The 17,069-nt window shown below is 37.8% G+C and overlaps 1 protein-coding gene across 4 annotated transcripts in view; it reads left to right on the top strand.

Moving 5' to 3' along the window:
- Nucleotides 1–5,329, top strand: part of LOC149262495 (RNI-like superfamily protein) — a 102,249-nt gene extending 96,920 nt beyond the window's left edge. For all 4 annotated transcript variants that reach the window (XM_089424826.1, XM_089424817.1, XM_089424815.1 and 1 more), the window contains 2 exons: nt 4,363–4,507; nt 4,706–5,329. In XM_089424826.1, the coding sequence (XP_089280952.1) occupies nt 4,363–4,507; nt 4,706–5,113 (553 nt within the window). In that variant the 3' untranslated portion in view covers nt 5,114–5,329. The remainder of the gene's footprint in view (nt 1–4,362; nt 4,508–4,705) is intronic.
- Nucleotides 5,330–17,069: the final 11,740 nt, after the last annotated feature.

The following is a 17,069-nucleotide window of genomic DNA, read 5'->3' as shown; positions in this document are numbered from 1 at the left end:
ACGAAATCTATATAAGGAAGACAACTCTTCTCATTTCAACAACTTATCTTTTGACATATTGAACTCAACCTTAGTTGCTTGAGCTGCTTAGCCGGGTTACTGTGTTGTTTAGCACACAAGTGTCTCTGTGTGGAGATCTCAACCCTTGCTTTGGTGGACTTACCCTAGGAAGGCAATTCGTACTACCTTGGAGGAGAGCCAGTGGAGTTTCAGTCATTCAACATTTGTCTCAGCTAGTGCGTGTTTCTGGAGGATGCAGAAGGGGAACATGCAGGTGTTGCTTGTGGGTTCATCCAGGCAGCAATTGCCGGAGGAGTTTGGGCATTGAAGCTACAGTGGAGGATCAACCTTTCGAAAGAGCTTTGGAGCAGGAGGTTGCTACATTGGAGTAGTTCGATTTACAATCCCTTGGGCTCACGTGGGAGTCGGAGGAAGGAATTGTAGAGTTGGAGCTGGATGGGAGAGGGCCATTTGAGGAGGATTGCTGGAGTTGGGAGAGCAGAGATTGTCAGGATCAGTCATAGCAACAAAATTCGAAATTGGAGGAGGTCAAAGTTGTGAAGGGTCAATTTTGAAGGTTGGAAACAAGGGAAACCCTTTTTGGGTTTTTCTGGGTTTTGGGCAAGGATCACACCTAATTTTATGGAATTTTTTGGGCAGATCTAAGGGGTCAAACAGGGATCCCAACTCAGCTAGCAACTAGAGGAGCTAAGGCAAATTTGGGCCAAAATTCCAGGGTCAACAGTTTGCCAATTCCTTCGTGGGTTATTCTGGGTATTTGGTGGAGAGGTTGGGGTTAATTTTCCGTAATTTTCTGAGCATCGGAGGTGGGGTTTCCAGCAGCATCCTTGCAACAGACAACACAGTTTCACAAGGGCAGTGCAAGGCATCATTGCAACAGTTATTGTGCCATCTGGGCTTGACATATTACCACCTGGGTTTGATCACGCCTGCCATTGAGGCAAGCCCAGGTGCACCACTTCCACATTATTGTACTTTTTTCCCAGATTATAATAAAATGGCTCAACTGTTGGATATTCCTGGACTTTTTATGTGTGTGCGTTGAATGTTTCAATTTTATGGTGTTGTTTTTATTATTTGCTTTGCATAGCATTATTTTCCTTAGTTTGGAACATTACAATGAAGCCCTTAGCAAAGGGGAAGTTTGAATTGTTGAGAGACAAACTTGGTTTGGTGGAGAACATGTTCCTCACAAATAGGATATTATTTTTAGTTGCTCCAAGCTTATTCTCCAAATGATTTCCTTCCACTCCTAAAAATTGGGTTTCTATTTTTTAGGAGATTTTATCTTTGGATTATTGATGGACTAGTGATTAACCATTTTTCCTTTCATTTCCTAAATTTAAGGATTCTAAATTCTATTTTACATTTAGACTCTAGTTTGTTTGACTAGTGGTTAGTTATTTATGAGTTTGCATTTAATAATGAATTGAATGTGTTAATAAGAGAGAATATCCTCTCCTACTGTGCCCTACTCCCTATGCACAGTGGGCCTCACTCCCCATGTGTAATGCAGCTTATCTAGAGAGAAATAGTCAAGAGCTACTTAGGCTTGATGCATGTTAGTGAAACTTCAGTGAGACAACCTCTTAAATGGGGAGACCTTAGTTTAGCTGCTGCAGAAGTTTTGAAAAAAGTTGCTCCCTGCAAATTCAGAAATTTAAGCTCAACATTGAAGTTCCTTGGATTTTTTTTGTCAACTGCCTTTGTGCTGAATTTGAAATATAAACTACGCCAGTATATATTTCACTTTTGTCTAACTAAACGAGGCAGCCCAAAAAATAAACATTGAACAGTTGTACTTCAAGCGAACAATGTTTCCAGCCCGTAGGGCACAATTCCTAACATATCACAGATCTAAAAATTACTTATTAACAACAGATTTATTTCACCCACAAAGATGCTCTCTTAGCTTTCATATACATGTCAAAACACTCAACGAAATCTACCAATTGTTCATGATAAATCAACATACCAAACAGCCCTAGAAACTAAACCGTAAGTCTATGTGCTGAAAATCAGATCTACAAGTACACAGTTTGGACAGCAAAACACACCTCATATATATATATATATATATATATATATATATATATATAAAAGAATGAAGTTACGAGTATATGCCGACAACTTATCACAAGCTGGTACAAGATTGAAGAGAGACACTCAAGCTTATTGCAAACTAGGACTCCAATGCTCTCCAAATCCCAGTGAGGGAAACCGCAACAAGCTAGCATCACATTAACGGTCAAACCTTAGCCAGGAGTCACTCCTAACCAAAGCTAGCTGCTCCAACAAAGATCCAAAACTAGCTATTGTACACATTAGAAAATCCTATTTGGCACCTATAATTGCATTACAAGTGCACAAGAAAAAACAAGACAGTCTTCGACTATCTTTTCTACGTTCCACACTCCAATTATTCTGAGGGTTTCCAATGCCACAAACATAAGAACCACAAGAACAAGTGCTCCCTTTGCTCCCCTATGGTTTCTCCTAAACCTTAGCTCTTATTGTCTTCTTAGATTAAACCCTAACCCTGATGCCTTCCTTGCATCAACATAAGAATCCTAGTGCACTAGATAAGAGTGCAACGTACAATGAAGAATTTCCCATGAAAGATATAAGTTTGGTCAAGTACAAATAGTACGCAAAGAGTTAATAATGACCAAGGATCCCACCTTCCTTTACATGTGAGGTAAGGAATGCCAACAATAGAGTGGTGGAGTTGGTCCACCTCCAACTACCTTAACTGATCTCTAACTAATCACTAGCTAAGTCTACTTGTGGAGTGCACCAACTCTAAGATGACACATGTCATGCTCCAAGGTAAGAATGTCCATTGAGCAAGGGTCCGAAGGTGAGTGCTTCACAAGACCAAGGTCCAACACTCTCCTCCAAGGTGGTATCCAAGCTCCAATTGCTACCTCCTAAGCCATGTGCTCCTTTGGGTCCACCACATTTCCATGAAATACCGTCAACATGAGCATCCTCAAGTGAAGCACAAGTCTCTATGTAAGCAACCAAGTGGTCCCGTGCTACCTAGTGCTAAGCACCCTCCTCCTAGATGCCCCATCACTCTTCTTCTCACATATGTTCACCTCCAAAGTAAGTAGCAAACCCTCCATGTGTGCCTATTGAAGAATGTCACCATGCCACTTGGGATACAAACCTTCTAAGTGCACCACATAAGCATCATGTCAAGGTCGATCAATCCATGAGTAACCGATCTCCAATTTGTATGTCCTCTAAGATACAACCAAGGTATGCATCACCCCATGCATTGCACATCACATGAAGCACCCCCAATATTTTTGCAGTGATCCCAAAAGCTAACAGCTAGTATCTCAGTTAAGGAAAGTTAATTGTGACTTCTGATATTTTTCTAATCTGCTGGTTGTCTTCTTCCTCCCCTTAGAATCTAGATGCTTGGAGTGAGCATGTGACGAGTTAGACAGTGAGTTAAATTGAGAGAACTAAAGCATGTGGGAGCGCCTACCTTGTTGGGTTGTCTCTCTTGTATTTGGATTATTGTAATCTTTATTTGATGGTCAGTTTGAAGATTACTGTTTGCTACTACAGATTTTTAGCTTTACTGGTTTTGATTTCCAGCAGAAATATTTCTCAGGTCTACTGCCCGTTACTAGGTGAGTTGATCCCAAATTCAAATATTCTTTATATTTACTCCTCACCTACACCTCTACAGTATTTGTTTCTTGGAAATGAAAAGTTTTGATTGTTCTTTAAGTTTTTTGTTTTCAGTTCTAGGTTAGATCTTTGAGTTCAGATCTGCATATCACGATTTGAAATTTTCAACACCTTCCCCCATCATAAAACCTAAAAATATGAGCTTCTCAGAGCAGTATTTATTTCTGAGTTTGTTAAGAGTGATTTGGAGTGAAATATATTTGGAAATCTAATATATATATATATATATATATATATATATATATGTGGCTCCTTGTATCCTTATTCTGACTTTTCAAAAAATCTGGTGGATCTTTATTGGTTTTCATGCAACTTAGGCTGTTCTAACCACCCGGATATGGCCTCTGGGGTTTGATACACGTGGAAAGAAAACTACGCTGCTGTTATTTTTTTCTCTGCATTTCCTAGTTGCGCAAGGGGTTTGCAAGGTTTTGGCATTTTTCTCAGTTGAGTTGTTCTTGGTCAAGAATCGAGACTAGGATTATCAGATAAATATTAAATCTTTTATGGTTCATACGTGTGCTTTTAATTAAGCAGTAAAATGTGTGTTATTTTAATTTGGTATTTTACAATTCCTTCACAACAAATAACCTGCTTTCAAGTACTTAACAGATTTTGTATTACTCATTGTAGGGGCACACGTCTAAGTGATTTTAATGCGAGGAGATGTTTAGATTTCTTGAAGCCAAAGTTGAATGAGGTGGAAGAAGATAGCTGGGAAGAGCTGGATAGCAAGGACATTACTACTGGTGCTTGGGCACTTCGTTGGTTAATATGGGTAAACCACTTTTATTTTATCTATCAAAAATTTGATTACAATACCTAAAGAGCTTAACTAAACTAAATATATGTTCGTGCTGTACGTACATCAATGCTTAGAAATCATCTTTAACAGACATTTATACAAATTCATTCTGTTGATTGGGCTGAAGGTAATGATTTCTCATTATATTTCTTGTGTGTTTTGGTTCTTCAGCCTTCAATTGACAAGGATTCAAGTGATTGCCTTAATTTGGAGTGCCCTCGAATCAGTGTCAACCCATCTACACTTTGTTACAGAGGGGTATCAGTTCCAAGGGAAGCTCTACCGGGTATAGATTTAGATGCACAAATTGTTGGAGACATAGATCCAAAGACATGGACAATTAATGCAGCTCCAAGGCTCAAAACTTTGAATGAAAAAAAAGGTTCTGAGCCTGGCATGTTACCTAAAGCTGAGCTATTTAGGCTAGCTTTTGTTGAGAGAGATGAACGCCTTGCACCTAAAAGAGCAAAAAACATGAGGCAACACCAGAGACGGGCAGAGAGAGAATTCATAAGATCTGATACAGGGGCAAAGTCTTTATTCTTGGCTTCTTTAGCACAGAAATCACTCCGGAAGTAGGGCATTGGTTTGAAACATTTTCGAGAAATGCAGGCTAAAGTGTGAACTGTTTTTGTAGATATTCAATAAAATGGCACCTGCACAATTTCTGTAATTGCCCAGTGGTTGGAGTTGATTCTCAACAAAATGTAAAGAGCAAAATGTTGATAGAATTTCAATGTAACAGCAAATTTATCTATTGCCAAAAAAATCGTATATACTCATTGTATTTCTTCAGGTATTTGTCTCTTGATGTGCTATATCTCCTATCTTGAAATAATTTGCAAAACTGATAAAATTATATACTATAAAGACTTGTTTTTCTTTATTTTGTTGGTTGAATTCACTTTGGAGACAGGCCCTGAAATTTCCGTGACGAAAGACTGCAAATTTTTCACTCTCTAAAGACATTATAAATTTGTATTTGAACTGCTATCCAATAATTGTTTTTATAGATTAGAATTGTAGCTGTAAATAAGTTGGAGAAAGATAAAACTACGAAGTACTATTATTATTGTCGTATTTTCAGCTGTCTTATATTGATCCTTGTGATCAGTTGGATGATGTCTCTTGACGTGAACCATTTGTTAGATCTGATCTTGGCTGGGTTGGTAGTCCATCTTGTGTGATCACATGAAAAATTTCAGTAAGGTGCAGTCCCGTGGCACTGGAGATGTCTTCTCTCTGATTTGTATCACTAAAACAAGGTCATTCCAAGCATCTTAATAACAGTAGATTTTCCAATGCTTGATTATTCATTAAAATCTGGTATCTCCGGTTAAGCAATACCACTGGTGGAAAAGGATGCAGGTCATCACTCGGTTAGAATTATGTCTGGATGTGAGAGTTGTATATAATGAAACTGCTACTCATGTTCCTAAGTAAATAGATAGAAGTGTTTAGCATAGTGAAGGAATCAAGCTATATTGCAATTTAAGCTATTGGGTCTCATAGATCACAAACTAACTTGGTGAGGGACTACATTTTGAAATTGTCTAAAAATTCTTTCTCATTCTGCCCTTCAAAACTGCAGACTTGATGTTACAATGCCATCTTTGTTGTTAGGATGGCAGTATGCTTTTCTAGATGGTTCTTTTTTTCTGTCGTTTTCCTTTCAAGATTGAGAAGTGATCAGTAATTCGTGTCACTGACCCGAGCTGATCCAATTAAAGGCCTTCTAACTCAAAAATCTTCCTAGTCTCGCATATATGTTTTTATTTCACATGAAAGTGCGACAGGCCAACAAATAAGAGAGAGTTCAATTTTTTTTTTTAGAGTTTTTTCATAGCGAGAGGAAATTGTAGAATTATCTCGAGAAATGTTGAATGATCACATGTATCAATTTCAATTCTCCAGTTAAAAAGGGAAAAGTGGAGATTGGCAATATTTGTGATCGTAGTATAAGCAAAAAGCAAAAGAGGCAAGCATACGAAGGGCTGCCACTTGTGTGGGTAAAATTTGTGCATCAGGATTTTCAAGGCGAGTAAAATTTTCTTATTGAGAGAAAGGGTTGAAGTGAAAGCTTGTGAGAAGACTTCTAACACTTCTGAAATAATAACGTTACATGATGAAAGCTGGTCTATTGCAAAATAACAATATAAATTAGAGACACAAGATGATTCATTTAATATAAATTAGAGACACAAGATGATTCATTCAGGATGGGTAATTTGAAGATATGAAAGTCATGTTACAAGAAGTGCATTAAGTACTGCTAAGTAAATTTCAAAAGCACTAATAGGGTTCCATTTTGTAATGAATATGAAGAGCATCCCCAAAGTGTGAATGAGTAAAAGATGCAGTCACCGTTGATTTGTTTTTGTGTTTATTTTATGCAATTTGTTTTTAATACTTTTTAAAATGTTGCGAGGCATATTATTATTATGAAAAATGGTAAAGCAATCATGAATATCCAAAATCGTCTTTGTCGTAATAAACTAAGGTCCACCTTAAATGGCAAAACATGAGGGTGTAAATAGGCCTAGTTTAAATAATAAATATGGTTGTTCAAACATTAAGGATGGTCGAAGCAATCAACCCATGTAAGCACAAATGTGATTTTTCTTAATGACCCTCAAAGACGAGGAATTGCATCAGAAAATATAGCTACACAACAATATGGGTTCCTTAAAGATGCTGTTGAGCAGTTTGGAGTCTTAAACACAGTTCAGATGGTCGTAATGAAATATAGTCCAATTTAAAAAAGGGGTGGCTTCATTGATGTCCAAGAGCTAAACTAAAATGAGGATAAGATCTAGTAAAAAGGGTTGTTGCTAATTTAGTGTATCTAGTAAACAATTTTTTTAAACTATAGAGTTTCCCTATCAAGTTGAATTCTTCAAACTCATTGAGTATTAGAAAATTTCTTAAGAGTCCTTTTGAGTACTTAGGTCAGAGGTTGGATACCAAGAGTAGGGAGTTACACTTATCTTATTCCTTCAACCTATGCTTGTGCTTTGACCCTCGACCTTTTGGAGGTCGAAGGTAAATGGTTGGAGAATGCTTATTAACCCAACAACTAAAATCTAGAAGATCCAAGTCTCAATACGTGAATCCTTTCTCCCATTCAATGAGTTGAGGCTAAGTGAGTTCACCCATTCAAGGTTCTACTAAGACTCAAACCTCTTTTGTTGTTTGATCTCCAAACTCTTGGGGATCGGGGAGGATTCACAACTCATTGATCAACCAGATACTCTTGAACTAACCACCTGAATGACTGTCATTAGAAGGTAGGAGTTGGACAGGTTGTGAGCTTGAGTTTACATGGAGAGAATTTGCCTTCCCAAACCTCGACTCCCAAGAAACCTCTTTTATGATACATTTGATACTCAAGGGGTCAAAACTTCATGAAATATTTATATAGCTCCTAGTAGCTCATCCTAGTGAACTATACCATGTGCACCACAATGGGCTAAGATTCATTAAGGCAATCGTGACTTGGAAACTGAGTAAAATGAAAAGGATAAAATCAAAAGGCCTCATTAATAATTCATTGAACGACACCTTTAAAGAAGCTCTAATTTTTGAAGCATGGGCTCCTTAAGGAAGATTTATTATTATTATTATTTTTAATGATATTTCCAACATGGAACAATTAATACAATATGCTTCTTAACCTTTACTATTTTGTGTTATTGACCATTCATATAGATATTTCCTAATCTAAAGGCAACCTTCTAGGTGTCTTCTTCTTCCATGGATCATTGGTGGCATTTGAATTTGGGATCCAATTAAGGGGAGCACTTGGCATGCTACCATTGATCCAACAAGTCTTGATCATAGGTAGAGGGTATTGATTCTTGAGGATGATATTATTTAGTGATTTGTATTGAATGCATATTCTCCTAGCCCCATCCTTCTTTGGTAATACAATGATAGGTGACCTAAAGTTGATGATCTGTGTTCACTGCAACTATTTCCCATATGGATTGCTTATATAATGATGTTTACTTGTAGATCTACTCCATGCAATATTAATTTTAAGCTCAATATCATATGCATCCCTAAGAGGCAATCTCGAGAGGCACAACCCACTATTTCCCAAGGTTACTCTCACTTTAAGGTTGATGTTTTCTTATTCTAGGGGGTATCCTTGAGTGTCCTTGGATTTATCACTATAACACATGTTCTTTGGTCCTGAGTCAGTAGCTCGAGTGGTTGGAGTATGCTTTGTTCTCCCATCCACCCGTGTCCAATTTCAAGGGACATGTTTAGTCTGTTGTGATAAAGCTCGAAGAGTAGGTGCCCTCATCCACACAACATCTCGACTCTTGCTAAGTCACAAGTTATAGTAGCAGTCGAAATATTTGATCCTAGACCTCGCCCAAATTACTCCATTGTGTCATTGATTCGCCATGGTTAAAAAGAAAAACACATGTACTTTGGATTTAGAAATGGGGACAAACAGGGTTTTGAGAGGAGTTGAAAGCTGAACACTGAAATGAACCATTGGATGATCTACTCATTGTGCCTAGTGCTACAAACCACTAGGCTGAGTTAATACATTCATTTGTTAGGGTCTAAAATGGGAATTGGATAAATCTAGAAATGTGTTAAGAATTCAATGAATCTTGTAGATTGGCCCTTACGGATTGCTAACAAAGACACCAATGAAGACATTCAAATGATTGGGTAATAGTTATTAGCATCCAAAAATTACCTGAAAATCAAATAGAGAAAAAGCAATAAATTAATAACATGGAGCTACAATCAAATGTAGTTTGAGTGTTTCATTGCCAACCAATAAACTATTACAAAAATATATCAAGGGATTAACAATGATCACTTCATTGATCTCTCCTCCCAATTACCACTGTCAAAGATACAATCCTTAAAAATTATCATTGAGAGTGATTCTTTAATTTGGGTATAGCCTTCGAAAAATAGGATTGAGATATATAAGGGGAGATAAAAAATGAGGATGCTAACAATTTGAGAAAACCTTGACTAGGAAAGATCTTGTTTCTAGGAATTCCATGTACAAGTCCAAAACCCCCTCCTTTCCTTCAACAAATGTTTGCATATATGTAGGCGTCGGGGGTTCCTTGTTGGTTGGTGAAAGTAATTTCATGTATTAGATCCCAATCATCAAACCTATTTAAAGGCCATTCCTTAGTATGCCTTTGCATGCTTTTTGTATGACTTTGAGGAGTGCAAGATGACTTGCAAATTCTACGTTGATGCATATCATTTGTACCAACTCTTGTCCTTGGAGGCCTCCCCTTACACAATAAAAAAGAGCATGGGAACATATGATTTATAATCATGTTCTATGGGACCTAGGACTAGTAATAGATTCTCCGGGAATGATTATTTATAGCCTCAACCATCTCTTAGCCTATGGATCGTTACCCATCAAATCCACGATGGCCTTAGATAATTAGGTTAATGAAATAATGATGCCTATGATGACCAATTGAAGATTAATCACGGGGAGGTCCCTTTGCTATTGAAGACTAGATATTTATATGTAACCAACAACATATCATCCACATACAAGACCAGATAAATAACATGGTCACCAATTAATTTAAAATACACACAGTGATCTGCTTTGCTTCTGGTGAAGCCAAGTCCCTGTATAAATGTATCAAATTTTTGATACGACATTACCACATCCTTGGTGACTGTTTTAACCCATACAAAGAATTTTTTAACTTGCATACCAGTTCTTTCTTACCTTTCACCACAAAGCCTTCAGGTTGCTTCATATAGATCTCTTCTTTCAGATCTTCGTGAAGAAATGTTGTCTTCACATCCATCTGTTCTACCTCAAAATAAAAAGCAACAACAACAGATAAAAGTAATCTAATAGAAGCTGCCTTGGCAACAGGAGAAAAGATATCACCAAAATCAATTCCCGACACCTGGGAATAACCTTTTGCTACCAATCGAGCTTTGTATTTCTCCACCTTCCTTATGCATTCATCTTCTTCTTGAACACCCATTTGCTGCCAATGGGTTTCCTTCCAGTTGACAACTCCACCAGATCCCAAGCCTCAGTTTTGTGCAAAGATGCCATTTCATCAACCATGACCTCTTTCTAGAGTTTGCCATCCTCTAAATCTATTTCTTCCTTCACAGTTCTGGGATCATCATTGGTAATAGATAAAGAAAAACTTGAACACAAAGAAGATGGAATATACCTTTCTGGTTGCCTTCTTTCGCGAACTAATCTTCTCATAGCTGGAGTTTGTGGCTCTTCATCTTCTGATTCCTCTTCTGCTGTAGAGTTTGATTCTTACTCCTTTAGCTCAAAATCTATCTTCTTAGTTTCTTTTGGTAGGACTTCATGTTTAATAACATCTTTCACCTCTCTAAACACCACATCTCGGCTGTACACAACCTTCCTTGTTACTGGGTTCCAAAGCTTATAACCTTTTAAACCATCCTTATACACAATAAAGATGCACTTTTCAGATTTACTATCCAACTTTGTTCTTTTCTCCTTTGGAACATGTACATATACATCACATCCAAATACTCTCAGATGTGAAAGAGAAGGTTTCTTACCAGTCCATACCTCTTGTGAAGTCTTATCCTCCAACACTGATGAAGGTAATCTATTGACTAGGTAACATGCAATCTCCACCGCTTCTGCCCAAAATTCCTGTCCTAACCCGACACCAATGAGCATGCTTCTTGCCTTTTCCATCAACGTCTTGTTCATTCTTTCTTCAACTCCATTTTTCTCAGGTGTGTATTGAGTAGTCTTCTACCGTGCTATACCACACTTCTTACAGAACTCTTCAAATTCCTTCTTGCAAAACTCTCCATCATTATCTATCCTCATCACCTTTATCTTCTTCTCTATCTGGTTTTCCACCAACACCTTTAATTCTTTAAACTTGTCAAAAACTTCAGATTTCTTCTTGAGGAAATATATCCATGTATTCCTTGAGAAGTCATCTATAAATGATACATAATACACAAACTTACCCAGTGATGGAACTGACACAGGTCCAATCACATCACTGTGCACAAGCTCTAATATTTGTTTCGCCCTCTTACCACCAGAGGGGAAATTCACCCGATTCTGCTTCCCATATACACAATTTTCATAGAAATCAAAATCCAGAGAGCTATTAGACATACCTTCTACCATACCTTTACCATGAAGTATTCGAAGGTCCTTCTCTCCAATATGTCCAAGCTTTTGATGCCATAACATGGTCTTTTCTCCAGAGATCACTAGATTTTTTGCTCCACTTTCAGGAACCACAGAACTGTTGCACCCATCAATAACAATGCTACCTTGCAGCTTGTATAAAGTTCCAATCCAAACTCCTCACATCAATACCAGTGCTCCCGAACCATCTTGCAGGTATCTTTCTTGAACACAAACCAACAGGTATCGAAATAGACACATTGAGATGTGGATACCAAATGAGATGGATGTTTACCCTAAAGGAAGCCTATTCAATTTTAGCCAAACATAATATATTGGACTGTGAACCTTTATGGAGAGAAATATGGACATATCACTTATGGCCTAAGGTAGCATGGTTTATGTGCCTGGTGGGATGCCAGAGGATACTAACATGGGACTAGATCCAACACAAAGGAGTCCAGGGTTTGTATTACTGTATGTGTAGATAATAAGAAGAAATAATGGAACTCCTCCTCAATAACTACCAATTCTCTAAATCAATATGGATGCCGAATTCAAGAGATATTTGGTTACTTAGATCAATCTCACAATAACATGATTGAGACGTTGGAACAATGGAGACAATTTATATTCTCCTCCCAATTTTCAATAGAGCATGGGTTCTTGTTGTTGGATTTGCAATGTGAGCCATATGGAAAGGAAGGAACAAGAGGATCTTTAGGGATGAACAAGAGTCAGTGGATAGAATGCCATCTATAGTTAAGTAAAATACTAGAGAAACGATCCTAGTGGAACCTTAGAATCCAAATGATTGGAAATCCCAACCTCATGAAGAAAACATTTTGAACAAGTTCAACTTATCCCCTAGTATGATCTATCCTGCTTCATTGAAACCCCCTCCTCCTCAGAATTATACTCCTATATATTCACCTCCCTCTAAGGGTTTTGCAAAGCTCAATTTTGATGGAGCTTCCAAAGGAAGTCCTAGCTCAGTAGGACTAAGAGGAATTATAGAAATTAGGTCCTTAAGATCTTTGCAACAAACTGTGGTGTAGCTAGTAACAATGAGCCCAAATTCTTTGCCTTGGAAAGGGGTCTCAAACTAGCTCTCTTAGTGGAATATATGAAGATTCATATAGACGGGGATTCTCACTTAGCCATAAGAACAACCCAGAAGTTAATCCAAGGAGTTCATGTTGAAAAACTATCATAGAGTTGGAGTCTTAATAACATGACTTGTGGAACAAAACATTTTCTTTGATCCTTTAACTATGTGATACTGTCTCATAAGCGAAGAACTGTGAATCAAGAAACTAGTTTTTTGGCCAACCTAGGCTGCATGCATCAACGAATAAGATTAGAGAGTGGACGAACCCTGGATACTCAAATGGTCGAACTTAAAAAACTATTCGATATATTGGAAGAAGACAAGTCTAGTCTTCGAGGAAATATGGAGATTGGAGATCAGACTTCATAGATGGTTGTGTGACTAAAAAATAATGGAAGCATGGGTAAATGTGCCCACCACCTTAGCAATTGAGTGACATGAGGGGCATTAAAGGATGGGGGTGGTGTGGCCACCCCCGTGCATGCAATCACATACGTGTTGAAGCTAATATGGATTTCCAGAGGATAGCCAATGGAGGGCAAAAGGGGGAGTAGTAGGACCAATTGAACCGTCACCATGTGGAGAATATGCCCTTTTCCATTGTTAGAAGGTTTAGGGGTACAATTAGAGAAGATGGTAATTTGAATACTAGAGGCAATTCAAAGTTGGTTTAACAACTGGGAGGGACTCCCAAAAGTAAGAGAGGGCTTGGCATACTAGAATTTCCAAGCATATTTCCACATCAGAAGATATTTAAACAATCTCACTGCAGAGCTCAAAGAAGATGTGTCAGGGGAACAAGATGGAAACCTAGATCAAGAGCTGATAGAGGGAGGGGGTTTGTTGGTGGTCATCACACCCAAAATTATGAAATCAAATAGCGCATCTTGCATGCAAAAGGTGGAATACGACTCCTCTCTAGTAAGTATGAACACTTTTACATTTCTTTGTGTAGTTGTGGTTCTCTTTCTTAGTGCTTGGCTCATTGGATTGCTTGCAATCCCCAATGATGACAATGTGATCTATCTTATTGTTTTGTTGAATTGATTTACTTGTGGCGAATGTGGTCAGTTAGAGTCTAGTTTCAAGCATTGGGGAATATTATTTTTGTGGTATTCGAGCCATGGATGACTTCATACTCACATATTATGGGCTGCTAGGTTACGGTTGGTCTTAGTTGCACCATCTTACTTGGGACTTCTATGTTTTGAGCTCGACCAAAGTTTTAACCTTGGTGTCTTTTCAGCTGTGAATTGTGTTTTGTTTATTTCTATATAGACCCCTGCACGTAAGACACGATGCAACATCAGTGCATAAGGAGTCGAAGGGGTGGTGAGTGGCCAAGGCCTTTTGGGTTGCAATAGTGCCCAACAACAAGCCCAATAGGTTGTTGAGGCTTCCAAATCGACCATTCCCTTTAATATTCATAGTGAGATTTAGACCCTTGAAACCATGTCAACTAGAGATAGAAATGTACTTTATGATTCAGAGTTACTGGAGGAGTATGGGAAGATAGTTTTGACCCTAGACATACTAGGGGAAAAAAAGCAGTACCTCCAAGTTTTTTTCAGAACTACAAGATGAAAACTTTGATTGCTAGGATTTTGATGGAAAGACATATTAATTAGTACAATATCTTTGCTAGCCTTGTGGATGTAAAAAGAGAGCAAAGAAATATGAGATTCCACATGGACATGATGGACACTCGCCTAGCTCAACTTGAGCACCATATCCCATGCATAGCTACCTCATTTTCCCCTCTAGGTTCTTGTGTAAGAGATTCGACACCAGTCACTTCTTCTGATTCATATTTGATATATGTTTGTTGTTAGTTTTTTATGGTATGATGTCTTTATAGCTACTCTAGTTATATTGCAAATGTTACATTTTTTGCAGTTTTGGACTTGCTACTCTATAGAAAGATGGTAAAAAATACCTGGTTTCCCATTGGTTAGGTTGAGACCATTTGTCGCAAAGTTGGATCACAATATATGGATGGACTATGTACTGAATTCTTGTTTTATGCAAGGTAATACAACTTAGCTTACAAAAAAAATTGTGAATCATTATTTTTGGAAAAGAAAAACCTCAAATATTATCATCTTTGGACTTCAAAATTAATAAAAATTTCATAAAAATTCTAACTTTCAACTTTTTGTTGTTCAATTTTTCCATAAAAATCCTTTATTTGACATGTCATTTTTAGTGAAAAGGTCCTGAAATGTGTATTTTTTTTATCAAGTGTTTAAAATTGTTATTTTTTAGTGACAATTTTTTTATGTGTATTGAAGTATTGATTTAAAATACATAAATATATAAAAAAACCTAACTTCAAAATATTATTATTATTATTATTAATTTTTTTTTTTTGAACTTTGGAAAAAAATTGGAATTCATTACAGAAAAAACATTGGAAAAAAACAAAAAAAAACTTGAAAAAGACTTAAAAATCACTTCTTAGGAAGAAAACAAAGAAAAAAAGAAGGCAACTTGAAAAATGGTTAAATAACCAACACTTAAAAAAATTGCTCATACTTAAGACATAAGAAAATTTGAAGTGTCAAAAATATGGCCCTTTCCAAACAAAAAAGGTTGATGTTGCATCAATACATTTCAAAATCATCATGAAAATCACCAACATTTAAAAAAAATGTCTTTACTTAATATATAAGAGAATGTTCGATGTGTGTTATATTCTTTCCACGACTAGCCCCACACGTGTGTAGGAATTTACAGGGTAAGTTCCACAGAAAGAATACCAAAAGGACACCGCTCACAACCAGATCTCAAATCAATACACCAGTATTTTTGACGTGGTTAAAACCCTCAGAGTGCAAGGAGGGAAACAGTCCACGGCCTGTCCCAACGTGGGTACTACAGGCAATTTATTAATCAAAGAATGAAAATTTACATAAGCTTCTCTCATGCACGGTTTACCCGAACAATGACCCTCCATGCGCTTTAAATAGAACTCATGGACCAATCGGGTGTCAAGCCACGGATCAAGTGTCGGTAATACCGAGGTGAGAGTGAACCGTCGGATCACTACATATCGTGACCGTCGGATTGTAAGTTACAAAATGTACAACGGTAAAGAAACACACTTTACCTAACTCTAACCTAACTCTATACTAGACCAAGTTGAACTTAACTATATCCTATGTGTCGGAATATCCTAACATCCCCCCTTAAGAACAACTTGGGATAGGATTGAAGGATTTACAAATATGACACAATAGGAGAAGGAAGGAGGCACTAGAGCCTATCCCCCCTTAGTGACAACTTCCTGAACTCCAAGCATATATCGAAGTTTAGTGAACTTCGCCTCTGTGAGAGCCTTTGTGAAGATGTCTGCAACCTGATCATCTGTTGGACAATATTGCACTTCAAGAACATGGTCATGAATGAGCTTTCTGATGAAGTGCATGTGTAGTTCAATGTGTTTGCTGCGCTGATGCTGGACTGGATCTTTGCATAGCTGAATGGCACTTTGATTATCACACCAAAGTGTGGTTGAATGCTGCTGCTCAAAGCCAAACTCTGATAGGATCTGACGAAGCCACAAGGCTTCCTTACTAGCTTCCACGGCACCACGATACTCTGCTTCTGCTGACGAAAGAGAAATGGCAGCCTGTTTCTTACAAGCCCATGTAATAGGTCCTGAACCAAGAGTGAAGACATAACCGGCAGTAGACTTCCGATCATCAGGGTCACCAGCCCAATCAGAATCAGTGAAACCAACTAACAGAGGAGCTGCTTTGGCACTGTAATGAATCCCAAACTGTACTGTACCTCGAACATAACGAAGTATTCTTTTAGCTGCTTTCCAATGACTTTCACGGGGGTTTTGCATAAAACGCGCAACAAGGCCAACAGCAAAGGAAAGATCAGGACGAGTATGGGTTAAATACAGGAGTTTTCCGACAAGTTGACGGTATAAGGTAGCATCAACTTCAGGAGAGGTACAAGAGACTGAAAGTTTGACTCCAGACTGAAAGGGAGAAGGGGCTGGCTTACAGTCTTCCATGTGAAAATGACGAAGAATATCACAAGCATACTTGGACTGGGAAAGGAAAATACCCTCTTGGGATTGCAAGACTTGAAGACCGAGAAAATAGTGTAAATGTCCTAAGTCTGTCATTTCAAATTTCTTTTTAAGGCTGGACTTCACATGGTTTATAAGGTTGGGATCACTACCAGTAAGAATAAGATCATCAACATAAAGAACAAGGATGATAAGAGAGTTGCCCTCTTTCTTG

Source organism: Pinus tabuliformis, chromosome 6, assembly GCF_031772625.1.
Source record: "Pinus tabuliformis cultivar Carrire ecotype Pingquan chromosome 6, CPIR1, whole genome shotgun sequence".
Classification (NCBI taxonomy): Eukaryota; Viridiplantae; Streptophyta; class Pinopsida; order Pinales; family Pinaceae; genus Pinus; species Pinus tabuliformis.
The sequence above is the reverse complement of the archived record's forward strand: the minus strand, read 5'-3'. Positions and strand labels throughout refer to the sequence as shown.